Below are 16,109 nucleotides of genomic sequence, written 5' to 3' on the forward strand. Positions count from 1 at the left end.
AAAATAATTCTAGTTGTTCTAAACTTAACCGAAATATTTTACCTTCTTTTCAGTCATTCACGCCATTTTCGCTTATAAGGAAAAATGCTTCATTTTTATTAGAGAGATAAATTATAGTTTTGATATATGCCATGTATATAATACTTTTAAAATTTCAAGTTGAAATGTTGGATTTTACTATTGATATCTACTGATTGATATCCTGATATTTTACTTCTTAAATTCTCAAAACAGATTCCGATGATCCTTATTCATGCTAAGCCTGAAATTTTATTTCGGTTCTCATATTGGATACTGAATCATGTTTTTGGTTGGATGCATTTTAAAAAAAATGGAATACGCTGGGTTTTAGATGCTTGAATCCAATTATCTAAATTCCGGTAAATTTATCTAAACTTGAAGTCTCGATTTTCAGTCCTATTTCAAAAATGCATATTTCTATTTGATTTTTCAATTTGAAATTCTACTAGTTTAAGCGAAAAATGTAAACAAGACTCACATAATACTCAGTATCTTGTTACATCTTCTGCCTTCTGTGCGTGTATCAATAAACTGAATAAAATGGTGGATCTTGTTTTTTTGTTTCCGGCATTTTCCCGCTTGGAACAATTGCCGATTTTTTAAAGTTATAATTGAGCTAAATAATAAGAAAATATGATCGAACCAAATAAGATAAGTTCTTTGAGGTTATGTCGTTTCTCAGCAATTTGATGTTTGATTTTTTTAACTTAAGTTTTGATTGTTTTTCGCAATTATAAGTGTGTTAGTACAAAAAACACAAACAAAGAAAATTGCTTTTTTTCAGATTTTTTTTTATATTTCATCGCAAAAATGAAAATTTGAAGTATAGTTATGATTAATTCCGTTTTTTTTTTATAAATGTATTTAAATATTCAATTGAAAATAACACGTCAAGAAAATCTCGTTGTTCAATTTATTTAAAAACAACCTTTGATCATCAGACCGAGTTAGGTCTTCATGGATGAAAAACTGAATTTATATCTTCCTTTAAACGTTCTTTTCTTCTCCAAATTTTTGCATCAAATTTAATCGATGTATAAGTAGGAATTTTAACTCCCACAGTTTAATCGTGTTTCTTAGATTTTTGATAATTTGTTCAAGTTTTGTTTAAGCATAATGTGTTTTTCTGAAGAAAAAATAAGCTCCTGATGCAGATTCAACATTATCAATTCTGGATTTTAAAAGATAGATGTTAAGTTTAAATCTTAGTTTTCAAGATGTGGATTCAATCAAAAACTGTCTGATTTCAACGTATTCGTTTTTCAGAACTATTAAGTCGCAGCATTTAAACATTTTGTAAATTTCTTTCACTTTTTTCTCAATGCAGATTTTGATATATTGTTTCAAGATATTCGACAAATGTATGCGCTGTGCTCAAAGATCGAATTTTTGTTCTGTATTCCCGGCTTCCCCCCCATGAATATAAAATTCCGACATTCCCCTGCTCTTCCCGGATGGCTAACTATCCTGAAATATACGACTATAGATTGTAAAGTTTCTGAGAAAAAGTTTCGTAACTATGAAATGAATTAGTCAAGGAATTAATGTTTTCATATGGGGAAACATATTCCATAGATAATTTTCCCGGTTTTGATTTGAAATTCCCGGTTTTTTCCCGGTTTTCCCGGTCCTATTTTCAATTCCCGGTTTTTTCCCGGTTTTCCCGGTTCGCTGGCCACCCTGCTTTTACCAAAATTTACCAAATACTCCAATAATTTGAAATTATATTAAAGCCATTTTAGAACGCAAACTTGGTGAGGATAGGGAAAGTTATTGCTCTTTCGATTACTGAATAATGTGTGATAAAAAATAAGTGAAAATGAAGGATTAGGACAGACAAAGGATTATCGATTGGATCGTGATCCTGATGATTGCCAAAATAAACCGTAAGCGTAGTATCTGAAACAAAAAACAAAGAAGCTTACCTCCTGACCCAGTAGGTATCCCAGCGTCCCCTTGTTGCTGATGGAGACCCCGTCGAAGCTGGGTATATTTTTCAGGCGTCGCCCCCGTCGCGGAACTTGTTCTGGATGTTTCTGTCGATAATCGGCTATAATACTCTTGACATCTTTAATGACACCCTGTCGACCCACCTGTAACTGGTTTGCATGGGAGCCGCCCGGGTTGTGATGACCATTCAGGAGACCCGAAAGGCCAGCTAGAATGTTGTTGGCGGCCAGAGCTGCTGCTGCTGCCGTTACAGTTGACGTGGTATTTGAGATCGAGGTGGCACCGCCACTTGTTGAGGCCGCAGAAAGTCCTGCCGACATGGCCAGGTTGTTCATGATCTGCTGGTGGTTGGAAAGAACGGGCTTTGGCAAGATTTGTCGCTGAATTTGGGCGGCGTTCGGCTTCTCTTTGGCTATCTCAGCCGATTTCATGTTGGCACGAGCTGCAAGTATCGTGTTGGCAGAGGTAATCAGCGACGGTGAGGTCGATAATGGCACCATAGTAATAGAACTGTTGAACTGGGCTAGCAGCGAATTTTCTTTGCTTCGGGTGGAGATCGAATTGCTGGCCGAGGCAGAATGTGATTTGCTGTTGCTTTGCATTGGATTGACGGAAGCTGGTCGGATGTCTACTTCCGGAGGCGGCGTAGGCGGTCTCGGGCCAACTGAGGCCGATCGTACATTTGTAATGTTGGAAGAATCGAGTTGCAGGTAGGCTTGTTCTTCTCCAAGCTTGGTTCCGACAATACCCATGATGTGTTTCTTCCGCGTCAGTCGGGTTAGGATTTCTTCTTTTACTTTCTTCAAGTGGATCATGTTGTTCCACTCAACCTCTTTGGCACGAATCATTTCATTTAGGGTCTGAATATCGACCAACAGTTCTTCGGTGTGTTTCTGGACGTCGTCCATTGTGTTGTTGGCTGTCGTTTCAATGTATTCTCTTAGAAGAAGATCATGCATTTGGAAATTGCACTCTAGCTCCCTTTTTAGTTTCTTAGAGGGAACGAGTGGTTCGTTGTCTTCTTGATTTTCATCGGGATCTATTGAACGTCGTCGTTTTCGAGAAACGGTTGGTGGATCTGTTGGTTTTTCGGGTAGTTTCTTCTCTTTTGGAGGACTAGATTTAATCGATGGAGCTGCTGGCTGTTTATCAGCATCATCTTCCACCTCTTGCTTTATACTAACGGTTGGTTCGATCGATTTCTTGTGACTTTCGTCACCACTATCGATGATTGGTGCTTCTGGTTTGCTGGTTGATTTCAACTTCTCAGGAATGCTTCGACTTTTTTCGGGCGAACTTTCAATCATTTCAACGGCATCAGATTCATCAGTCTGGCTGTTACGGATGCTATCCTCCCGGTCACTTTTGTTGGCATCGTATGAAGACGACAGGTCTACAGCATCTTCGTCGTCTTCCTCGTCGTCATCTTCATCGTCATCGTCTTCTTCGGTATCGTCATCGGGTTGACTTCCATCGGCATCCATTTGGAATGTAAGTTCGTCGTCCAGATTTGCCTTGGATTCGTCTTCTTTGAGTTCGGTCTCTTCACCACCGATATCGTCGTCGATATCGCCCATAACTTGATCGATGATCGCAGCCTCGTCGCCATCCTTTTTGTCTTGAAGCTCATTCGATTTCATTGCATCGTCTTCCACTTTATTGGACAGGTCCTGTGCGTTCTTTTCGACGATCGCTTTGTTCTCCTTGTTCTCGTCATCTTTTTTGTCGCTGATGTCAGTGATTGCTTCATCTTTGCTAGATTCCCTTGCACTGGGTTGCACCGGACTCTGTTCTTTGGACTTTATGTTGTCGTTCTTCACGCTGGTCACCTTGCTGCTGGCGATTGGCTCTTCGACGTGAGGTTTTGCCGCGGTCATTGTGCTTCCGTTGCTGCTGCTACTGGGTACCGATTTTAGGCTAACTATTTTGGCATCCGAACACACGAGCGCATCACTGCCCTCGTCCATAACGTGCATACTGCGACGTTTGTTTAATCTGAAAGAAAATAGAGAGAAGAGTTGATGTTAGTGCTTTCAACAGACGAAGGTAACAAATCAACATTCGTTAACCGCTTTTTAAATAGCGTTTATGTCTTCCGTTGGAATAACTTACAGGAAAACCTGTCACATATCTTGCATATCTCTAATCGAGTGTTCCCAAGAATTATGACTACAGAATCTTTTATTCCGTATACCTTTATTTCCGCTAGAATAGTCACAAGGACACCTCAACTGGTATCTCAACCAAGATCGATCGTCTCAGCCCGGCCGCAATTAAAAAGGTTTAGCCATGCATAAATGTACACTGGAAGGTTACAGTTACAGCAATAGGAACACACAATTCCCATTTGATGTGTGCAGTACTGTACTAGCTACTAGGTATAGGATCTGATCTGACCATCAGTAGACTAGTTTGTAAATTCCATTTTTATTGAACCACAACATATCGCACCCCACGATCGGCAACGAACGAGCGACCGACAGGCAACTAACTTCTAAACTAACTGCTAACTAAATCGTTCAGAAGCGCCGCCGCAACCAAACATACTTGACATGCGTTTTATGCACACCGGCTTGGCTAGTGAGTTGAAAAAAAAAGGTCACACCGCGCCACCGCAGGAATGGGAAGGTTTTTTGCAACTTCCAAGTGTTCTTTGATCTAACTCGATAGTTTTTATGGGGAAGTTGGGGTATGGTGGGATGTCAAACTTTTTAATAGAAACTAGAAGATGTTTTTTATCAGAATACATTTCAAATAGATCATGTTCTGTCAGATGATTGGTGAAACAAAAAAAAATAGAACAAAATTTTACAATGCCGAAACCATACATTCCAACCTTTTCAGTCAAGACTACCTGCCTTCAACACAAATTTTGTTCACATAAGGTCACCCAAATTAGAACGCAAATGATTTCCTTCCTTTGCGGAACACTTTCATAACCAACTCGTACACTCCTACAAGAGTAGCAAGGTAGCTGAAGTGTTCCTCTCTAAGCAAACTTTTAATAATCGTCGTCTGCCATAGTTATGAATACCAACCACGCGCGCATCTTGAGCAAGCAAGTGAGATTGTTTTGACATTGAGCCGACCAACCGAAGGTAACCGATGATGATGCCTTGGGTATTTTTTGTCCCTAGGATTTGAAGGGTCTCTCATTGAGCTGACGGAGCAAAAAGCCAAGGCTGTCTGAAATGTGACCGATTGAAGAACTTCATTGAAGACATAATTATTGAACGAAGCGATCTATAGGAGAATTGCTTCGATAGTTTTTATAATTTCTCGACAAAATAAATCGAAACACATTTGAAAAATTTACCCACAGTTCCCGGTAACATTTGTACTCCACAAATCTAGGCCATCGCGTTCTGCGCGCATTTATCTTTGCCAAATCCATACACACACGAACGTATGAAGAAGACTTTTCCATCTGGTTCATAAACGTTCCGTTGCAAACGTCTAAAATGTTCCTGCTTTTCGGGCAGCCTTGAATGGGGACCGCCGCCAGACAACACGCCGGTAAAACACACTATTTACAACCTCGAAACCGCGCGGGTCGGCGTCGTCTCGTGTAAAGAGTTGGAAATGGAGCAATCGCTTCCGACGACGCTGCCGCCACCGTCTCAGTTTAGGCGTGGTTGGCTTAAGACGTCTACCATTGAAGGTTGGACAATTTTTGATTCGAAATCACTTACGGTTCCTTCTTCAAGGGATATTCAGCATATTATCACAATCTCAGGTAAAATTGTCGTTCGAGTGTAATCACGTATCAATTTTTTTTTTATTTCGATTACAGCCGTTTTACCATCTTTATAAGCCGCGGCGAATGACATTAAGATGTTAAAACGACTATAATCGAAACATAAAAATAGGTCTCAACTTCGTTCCACCTAAATACGGCACCTTCTGACCGATATGGCATAATGGTTGCACTCAGTGATTGGTTCTAAATAATCAACATTGCACAATAAACGAATTGAAAGATTGCTGGGAACAAGCAGTTTTGAGAATTTCAGACTTTTATACGACCAATAACGACGCCGGCCAAGTCCGTTAGTCTTGTAGTGAAGATTTGTTTTGCGGAGACTGGCTACGCTATCTGTGTTACGCTCGGGCTCGAACTCGCGGCTCAGAAGGCAACTGACTTGTCAACTGAGCTATATCGCAAGCCCATTATATTAATTTTAAAAACCGAATGTTTATCAGTAATTGGTTGAGGTTTTACTTTTATTACCATTAGTAGACTGCCCTAAATTTGTATGGGAAATACCCAACTTGTGAAATGTTCTGCCTTGCAGGCTAAAATTAATCCCTGGATTTGAAATAAAAAAAAAGTTATAAAGCTACAAAAATGGGTTAACTTTTTAAGGGTGGTATTCATCACTGTTGATGAGGCACTGCGTCTAACATATTGACGCAGCATTAACAGAGATGAATATCACCCTTAAAAAAGCTAGCCCATTTTTGAAGCTTAATAACTTTTTTAACTCAACTCGAATCGAAATGTGGTCTTGGAACGAAATATTTGTCATAATTTAGGCTTTAAGAAAACCTATTCAAAAGAAATCTGCCGAAGGGGATCAAAGTTATTGATGAAAACTGGTTTTTCATTGCCTTCCTAACAAAATGTCTCAAAATCCCATAGAAACTTTAGGCTCGTAGAGCGATCCCTTCTCGTGATCCGATCTGGCCCAAATTTGGTATGAGATCTTCAGGGCTGGTAGCGGTTTGACTATGAAAAAGTAGTGACTTTAGTGACCAAAACTTGAAAAAAAGTGACCAAATAGTGACTTTGAGGACCGAAAAAGTGACCAAATAGTGACTATGTAGAACGAAAAACGTAATTTTGAAGTACAAAAAATGTGACCAAATCAGGCCCGAGCGAAGGATCCGTCCATGGGAGGGTGGGTTTCGAAATTCAAATTTAGATAAAAATAATAACAATACCAAAAATAAAAAATTGAAAAGGAAAGGGTTTTCTTACACCGTTTGTCACTCATGTTCAACACACAAACTAAAAAAATGACTGATAAATCAAATTTTGGAAACATATTACAATGAATGTTTCAAATTTTCGATAAGTCAAGAAAGTAAGAAATAAGCTAGTTTCAAAAGAATTTCTTAGCAAAATTAAAATTAAAAAAATCTGAATTATAAAATAAATGTCCATTCTTGTACAAAACTTACCATGAATAGATGTTAGGAAAATGATAATAATTGTTAATTTTTATTCATCTTAATTTGGAATTCTTTTCTTCATTTTCAACTGGAGGTTTAGTGAGAAATTCCGCTGTAATTTTTTAATTTGAACAAAAAATATTTAATCACGATTTAAAATGTGAATTACTGATTACTGAATAAAAAATGAACTTTGAACAGAATTTATTCAATGTTCGATGGTTTAATTTAATTTGATAAAAAGAAGAATATATTTATAATTATTTTAAAAGTGCCAGTTATATAAGCCAGACTTAAAACCTTTAATAAAGTAAAATCCTCCAGTTATCAAAATTTCATTTTTGAAGCTTAAATAATAACTTCATGTTCAACTACACTGACAAAGAAATGTTAGAAAATGAGTTTAATGTGAATGATAAAAAATGATGAAAAATTGAAAATAATGAGTTCAAAACTTTTGTTATTAATATTGAAAGCACAAATCAAATACAAAGTTAGTTAACACTGCGTATTAAAATTCATTTTTAAAGTTGCTACTTAGAACAATTTTTCAAACTTTTTAGATTAATTTAAAAATCATGATCGATCCAAAATATATGATTTCATATAAAAAATATTAATAAAAAAGTTTTTAAATTTTCAATCGCAGGTTTTTAAGCTTTAAATTACAAGCTCTGAGTTTTTTGTCACTTTTGATTAAAATATTGGGTCCTAGAAAAAGAACAGAAGGTTGAAATTATGTTTTATTATTAAAAATTTGGAGTTAAAGGCTTATGGTTGAAGAACACGAAAATTCAGATTTAAAAAACAAGGAAACAAATTTAAAAAATATGTCTTAAAAATTTAAAAAGTTTGATTAAAAAAAATCCGGCAAGTTGATTAGAAAATTGAAAAAAAAACTGTACAGTAAAATTCGGTAAATTTATTTGAAAATTGAAAAAACAGTATGGAAACAAAAAATATTAGTTTTTAAAAACATTTCAGGAGGAGTTTTTTCAATAAACATGTTTCACCATAACCATTTTGGTGCTTATTTTTATTAAACTATTGACTTGGTAAAAAGTGTCCTAAACTAGAAATTTTGTCAAATTCGGCTGAACACATTTAGTTTTGGTGATAAAGAGTTTATTACTAGTAAAATCAAACATTGATAGATAACTGATTATGGAAAAATATCATTACAAGTATTTTTGACATCACAGCAGAAAGTGTAAAAAAAACTTGATTCTATTTAAAGCTCATCAATTCATATAAAACTTTTATTTTTTAATTATATGTTTTTGATTTGAGTTTTTGTAAAAAAAAAAAGTGCAGAAACTTCTCTAAAGATTTTTACTTATTCAAAAGTAATTTTAATAACAAAAGCTGATAGAAATATAAATATTGCATACATATTTCGATTCGGGGAACCCAAATTTGTTGAAATTACCGTTTAAATTCATTGCACCTAAGAAAAATGTAAATTTTGTGGCCTTGTATGAATTTTTAAAACCCTTTTTTAAGAATTTAGAAGAACAAAAAACACGAAATAAAATTGAGTCTGAAATTGTTTTTTTTAAGAATATTTCATATCAACATAGCATTTGTTATGACATAAAAGATTTTTTTAATAAAAAAAATGGTTCGTTTCAATCTCAATCTTAGTTACACTCCTTAATAAAACCCCATTCTGAAGGCGAGATAGGGTTTTTGTATCATGTTTTGAGTTCCAATAAAAAAGGTTGATTGAACTAAAAATTAAAATCTACAATCAAAGTTAGTTTCAATTCATGAACGTCAAATAATGCCGTAGATCGAAATGTCTCAAGCCAAGGGTGATTCATGCCGAAATTCCGCCGGAGGCGAAAAAAATTTCTAACTGACTGATCAAGTAATTTACCGTTACTACCGTCAATATTAACACGCGCAATTCAAATTACTCTTTCATTGGTTTATTTTTGGTGAAAAAAGTGACTTTTGGTGATAAAAGTGACCATTTTTCAGAAAATAGTGACTTTAGTAACCAAATGATGAAAAAAGTGACTTTTTAGTGACTGACCCAAAAAAAGTGACCAAGTCACTAAAAAGTGACTCGCTACCAGCCCTGGATCTTGTACTAGGCATAGGATCAATTTTAGCCTGCAGCGCATAATTTTTTCAAAAGTCGGGTTATTTAGAGCACTCTAACCATTAGTCATGAGAAGTGAAAAAATGCAGATTCAAGCATAGGGAAAAATCAGGGTTAAACTGACTTTTTGAATATTTGGAGAATTACAATGATTAGATCTAACGGTTTGAAGTGTGATGAAGTGTTTCAACATTTTTGAATCCCTTTGTTGATTTACAGCAAGCCATAAAAGTAAATAAAGCAATCAAAAACTTTAAGGATGCACCATTTGTTGTAATTCTCTCTGCCTGGAAATATTATCTGGAGGAAAACCAGCGAATTTTTGTCTACGTGCTCAAACATCAAACGTTATGAAAACAAAGTTGCTAGGTCAGGTAAGACGGCCACTTCAAGGTTGGGTAAAACGGACACATAAGCTTCTTCAAAAAGTTCAAATTTTTCATCGGTATGACCCTCCAAATGCCTTCAAAAGACTTGGCAAGAGCAATTGTAGGTCGAAAAGCACTCAGCATCTCAAACAGGACATAAAATCTGTCAAAAGTGGATCCCCGATGAAGAAAGCGCGCAGAAAAAACAGGATTCCGAAAGTAACACTGTTTCGCTAGTAGGTATACTCGGACAAGTTGGTTCCATTTTGGTTTCAAAACATTCTCTAATGCTTAATTCACAAAAATATGAACATAGAGCCATTTTTCCGGCAAGATCTACCTTTTCTACCTTCCGTTTTACCCGGCCATTAAAAAAAATGTTATTTGCAAGCACATTTTACATTGCTTTCAAAACAGTGTTGAAGAAAACTTACTAATGCCAATAGTTACTGCATCGCCAAACACCCTAAACTGCCCCTCTGCACAAAGACTGTAATGAAAACGGAATAGCTGATTTTTCTATTGTAATTCAACCTAAGGGTGTCAATCTTACCCGACGCATTTTAGGTTGCCTGGATATCGTTGAAAACATTCCAGAATTTACCAGGATTTATTCACATTATTTGCAAAATCAAAATAGAAACTCAAATCGATTGATGGTTCACTTTCGCGGTCATTTTGCTTTTTTTCAATAATTCCTAGATTTTGAATGATTCCTTTGATTTTGCGATTCTTTCTGATATTACGCCGTGGCTTTGTGAGGTTTTCAGTTTAAAAATGATAATTTTCCTAAAAATTTAAAATGCATCATTTTTGGAATTTTGTAAAAAAAAAAACCTTGATAAAGCGCACTTGGTCTTGGTATCTATTATTTTGAACGATCAAGCCAGACTGATGGTGCCTTTTTCACAGAGAACAGAGTTCGAGCTGGAGCTCAACACGTGTGTGTGAATACCAACCTAAGTTTCAAACCAAATGCGTAAGTGGACTAACATACATAAGATGTCGCTACCTGTACACCTATTTTTGTTTCCATTTTTTCGACACGCTTAGAAATTAATACTCATCGCTTATCTCAAAGGAGGCCAGTGCAATGTATGACAGTAACACTAATTTTAGTGTAATAAATTTTAAAACATCATGATTTAAAAAAAAATGCAAATCATATTTCAATCTCAATTGAACGCTGTCATATGCCTCATAATGTTCAAACAATTTTGGCGCTGAATTGATAGTTGAATTCCAAGTGTTAAAGTATGTGTTGGGATTTTACTTTCAGTTAACAGTTTTCTAGAACAGAAAATGATAACATAAATGTTATAATTGTAAACTATGACTCGATATTCTGGTTGATGTTACCTGAGATCGATAGATGAGGAATTGTAACTCAGGGTTAGTAATCAGTAGAAATGATTAAAGTTATTTATAAGCATGAGTTGCAAGATAACATCAACCGGAATACCGACCCATAATTAACAATTATAACATTTATATTCACATTCTCTGTTCTAGAAAACTATTTACTGACAGACATACTTTAAAACTTGGAATTTAACTTTCAATTCTGCGCGAATATTGATTGAACAATATGGGGCATATGCTGGGACATATGACAGCGATTAAAGTATGATTGAAATATGATTTGCATTTTTTAAATCAAGATGTTCTTAAAATTTATTACACAAAAAGTTGTGTTACTCTCATACATTGCAATGGCCTCATTTGAGATAAGCTATGAGTATTAATTCCTAAGCGTGTCGAAAAAATGGAAAAAATATGTGTACTGGTAGCGACATCTTATGGATGTTAGTCCACTTACGAATTTGGTTTGAAACTTAGGTGGGTATTCTCACACACGATTTCAACAAATTTTTGTTCGGGGCCCGATGTCTGTTCTCTGTGCCTTTTTTTTAGCTCCCAAATACTCATCTAGATACAAAACGATCCTACAAGGAAAATAGAAAAAACTTACTTTTTTTCGATATCAATTGTACCGTTTTGTTTAGCTCAATCCAGGTCAACTTCACTTCGCTACGAAGGAAGTTTTACCTCTATAGGAATTGCATTTTTCTAGGTGAATTGTACTTTTACATTCAGCCCAATTCGGGTGAACTTCACCTCGCTACGAGGTAAGTTTTACCTTTATTGGATTTACCTTTTTTTCGGTGAATTGTACCTTTTTTTCAGCTCGATTCAGGTAAACTTTACTTCACTGTGAGGTGAGTTTCACCTCGAATAAGAAGAAGTTACCTTTTCGGCTTCCACAAGCGATCACCTTGCTATCACGGTAAATTTTGCCTTTATAATATTTTCCGTGTAATTGACCATTAAATTTAAATGGGGCTTTCTATGAAACTTACATAGTTTTTTTTTTAAATCCTGAGAACACTAGAACACTTTAAAGGTTGGAATATATCAACCCACTGAAGCTTCACCCTGGTGCTATTGGAAATGTTTGAACGCCTCAGCAGTATTTTATGTTTTTGGCTTAAGTTTATGTTTTGGATGATATCTGTTTTTTTCCCCAATGATGATATGTTGGAGCAGCATTGGCAGCAAACATGATTGAACTTTTTCTAACAGATTTATATTTTCCCAAAAAAATAAATAAATGAACTCTATGCTCAAAGGTATTAAAGAAGAATAAAGCAATTGACAGCGTTTTAAATTTTTATCAAAACAAGCACAAAGGTCGTCTAATAATTGTTTATTTTGAATCATGAAAAATCAGCCAGGTTTTTTTATTTATATTTTTTTCATAATGGTAATTGTTGTGGTGCCGTTTTTCCGACCTACTAAATCTGAATCCATTATCCAACTACCGAATTTATGCATCGCATAATTTTTTCTAGCAACACTGTATGGCTGTATCTGAGTCTTTCATATTGACGTTTTTTGATTTATACTGAAAGAACAACAAGGAAAAGTAAACGCTAGCACACACCATCATAGTACTTGGAAAATAACAGGTAGGACATTGCGCTGACCTCACTTGAAAGCTCCATGTATGTACGTACACAACATGCTTGCGTACCAACAAAAGTTAAGAAATGTGGCAGTTTTATATAGAATGGCAATCAAAATTCTTGATTTCTGCGTCGATAGCCATTCGATTCTTTTGAAAAGGGCTTCATATCAAAGATTAATTCTTCTGGCTCATCGAATACTATTTTTTAATAATCACCAAATTTTAATTTTAAATCGACAAAAAGCTTTGCATATAACTTTTAGCGGTGTTGAAAAGCCAAACATTATTCGTTGTAAAAATGTGATTTTCTAATAAATTCCATACATTTGCCAGTTTTTTCCATAACTATTTTTCGGGGCCTCTTACCAATACGTTGAAAGAGAGCGGAATAGCCTACCTTATATATTTCAAAGTACTATGAGCACACAGTAGGAGACAGTTGTCTCGAGACGGTTTCAGCGTAATTCCTTTTATTCAGGAGACACTGAGTCTGCCTCAGGTTTCAACAACAACTAAAGACAAAGTTAATCTCATAACAAAAATCGCAGTTCAAGTTGCCTAGTATGGACTAGGCTTTACTGAAATGAGACCAAAAGAGGTGTGCACAGAAAAAAGACTGCATCATTTGCTGTTAATTTTTCCGCTACACCAAAACTTGACATAATTTTGGTTTCAACAATAAAAATTCGAGAGCAAACTGAAACCAACGTGAGATACATGAAGATTAGGGTGACAGCGAAAAGGGTCATGTCGTATATCGAAAACAGACCATATCTATACATTTTGTAGATTGGCTCATAAAACAGACCTGTGTAAATTTTCAGCTCAATCGGATTTTATTTAAGGGTGCCTCAAAGCGCTCAAACATTCGATTTTTACACCCTCAAAAATCACCTAAGGGATCGATTTAAATTTCGATTTCGAAAGTCGATTTTTGGTCAAATTTTTTCGTGATATCACCAGATCTCCACGATTTATCCATTAATTACGACATTTATCCTAAAAATTTTTATATTTTCCCGATTTCCTTTGGTCCTCCCTTAGGAGATTTTCAGGGTAAAAAACCGAAACTTTGAGCGCTTTGAGACACACCTAAATCAAGTCCCATTGAGCTCAAATTTTGCTCAGATCAGCTTTTTGGGAAAAATTAAATGACCGGTTTTCAAAATTTGAAAATTTTCTTATACATTGCCACTCTAATGTATGTACATAAAGAATTGTTTCATTATAGTTTATCTAACCCTTGTTTGGAAAGGCTATCTAACTTTAGTATTGAACTTGACAATGCAGTAGAGGTGCCAGGTACCTTGATATTTCAGAATTTGTTCTGATTTTCGAAAGACAGTCCTGATTTTTCAAAAACGAATTCTCCTGATTTTATAAAAGTTGTCTGTAAAATGTCCTGATTTGTTCTGATTTTCGCAAAAATATCTAAATTATAACCGAGTTCTATAGTCAAATGATGAGACCATCAAACAAATCCGTCTTAAAATAGTTCAAACGATGAGAATCTTTGGTTCAATCGATTTAGTGGTGTCCTGAAAAATCCTGTATTTTTATCATCGTAGTTTCCTGATTTTTGTCAAAATCACCTGGCACCCCTGCAATGCAAGGCTACACAAAATTACACGCCTTGAGAGAGTGTCGAGTTTGCTCTTATTTTGCTTGACATAAGGTGGTACACAGCAAAAAAGAGCAGAAAATTTCATAAATGATTAACAAAATGATGCAAAATTTTGTTCGTTTGTCCGAATGTTTAAAGAGCATATGGATGTCAAATTGAGCTATCATTCTATATTTGATTGATAGCTTAGATTTGCATAAATTGGCTCTCAAAACGAGTTGTCGTCTGTCGAATAGGTTCTTTTTGCTAACCATGTATGCAAATTTTTGCTCTTATTCATGCTTTTTTCCACCTTGACTCAGCAAAAATGAAAGCAAATTTGGCTCTCAGGCAGGGATGCCAGGCGTTAAAGTAAAAAAAATCAGGGCATTTTGAAAAAAAAAAGTCTGTGTATGTTCAGCGATGCGTGTAAGGGGGGGTTATTTATTTTCATATTTGGTTGTTTTCAAATATATAACAAACACACTTGTCTTACGCGTAATATGTTGTTTTTTTTTTTTTTGAAAAATTAAGTTTTAATGATTGATCTGTGAAATACCAATGCTTTCAAGCGAAATTTTACGTATAATCTGGCACTTGGCAACTCAGCTCTCAGGGCGTGATGAACTCCACGGCTATCTGCCCCCAAAGTTTAGGAATATACCATGAGCAAAACTGTTTATCATTATTATTCTTAATATAATTTTGAAACCGAACAAAAATGTAAAATATAAACTTTCATCAACTCGGCAATGATTTTGGTGAAATTTTCTCCGCAAATCTGCACTGTTCAGGATACCCATCCACATAAAGCGTCTTGAATTAGAAAAAAACTGAGATCACCCTACATGCTTTTGATGCTGATTATGAGAATCCCTGTATCTTTTACACTTTGATTAATAACGATCAACACACCGGCGGCCGCGCTCGAATGCCTTTCCGTCGTTTGTCCGCTTGGTAAACAAAACAGACATCAGCCAAGGTGAAACGACCCTAGAAGGCACATGGCAAAAATGACACCTTGCACATAAGGGGCTGGTTGTTGCTTGAACCTTTAATGTTTTGACTTTGAAAAAGTGATCGCGAAGTTGGGACAGCAGACGGGGGAACCGGGGCGTGGTAATATACTTGAGAAATAAATACGACGCGACCCCTACGCTAAGGTCAAAATGACACTTTTCAAGTTTAGTTTTGCGTAGAACGGCATGTGGTTCTTAAGGATAATTTTTGTTTAGTTCTTGAGAAGGCGAAAAAGTAACAAGAAGGTACTTCAGTGTTCACTTCTTGTGCGAAGTGACGTTAATCACTTATCTCATAATAATCTGTTAACAACCCCGCAAGATTTGCTTGGTAATTTTTGGTTCGACTGACTCAGAGTTCAACTCGAAACAAAGTACGCACGCAGTTTTTGCCGGCTAATCTTTTCGAGCTCACGATGGCTGATGGCCGCCATGCCGTCGTCGTAGCCTTGGTCGAGCTGAGCCAATAAGGCGTCAGTCGGGTCTCTCGAGGTAAGACACCACAACACGGTATATAGGTTATGGGAACTTTAAGGTTCGCGTTACCTTGACATGAACGACGCACCTGGTCGAATGCTATCGCACCAGCTTCGGAACTTGATTGCCTTTCATTGGTTGAAGGAGCAGATGTTGACTGTCAGGGCTTGACGTTGCCCGGTTTGGTGCTGCACATTTGTTTATTCACCCACATCTACCGGTAATTAATTGCTCCGTATCAACTTGATTAATTTATTTGGTTGAAATCATCATAACCATGCTTGTTGTTTACTTTTTGTAGTAGTTATATTGAGCAACTTGATCAGTTAGTTCGAGGAATACGCCAAACATCAAATCAGCACATTATTGACCAAATTATCCGGCTCGAAGGACCAACATGTTCCTAATCATTTCAGCTTTA

General features: G+C 36.0%; 1 protein-coding gene across 5 annotated transcripts in view; it reads right to left on the reverse strand.

Annotated features, from left to right (window-relative positions):
* LOC129743939 (midasin-like) overlaps positions 1-16,109 on the reverse strand; it is a 155,764-nt gene that overhangs the window by 9,098 nt on the left and 130,557 nt on the right. For 3 of the 5 annotated variants that reach the window (XM_055736187.1, XM_055736183.1, XM_055736185.1), the window contains exon 4: positions 1,947-3,966. In XM_055736187.1, the coding sequence (XP_055592162.1) occupies positions 1,947-3,966 (2,020 nt within the window). The remainder of the gene's footprint in view (positions 1-1,946; positions 3,967-16,109) is intronic. The other 2 variants (XM_055736184.1, XM_055736186.1) reach the window with 1 other exon arrangement.

The sequence above is a fragment of the Uranotaenia lowii genome, chromosome 2 (genome assembly GCF_029784155.1).
Source record: "Uranotaenia lowii strain MFRU-FL chromosome 2, ASM2978415v1, whole genome shotgun sequence".
Classification (NCBI taxonomy): Eukaryota; Metazoa; Arthropoda; class Insecta; order Diptera; family Culicidae; genus Uranotaenia; species Uranotaenia lowii.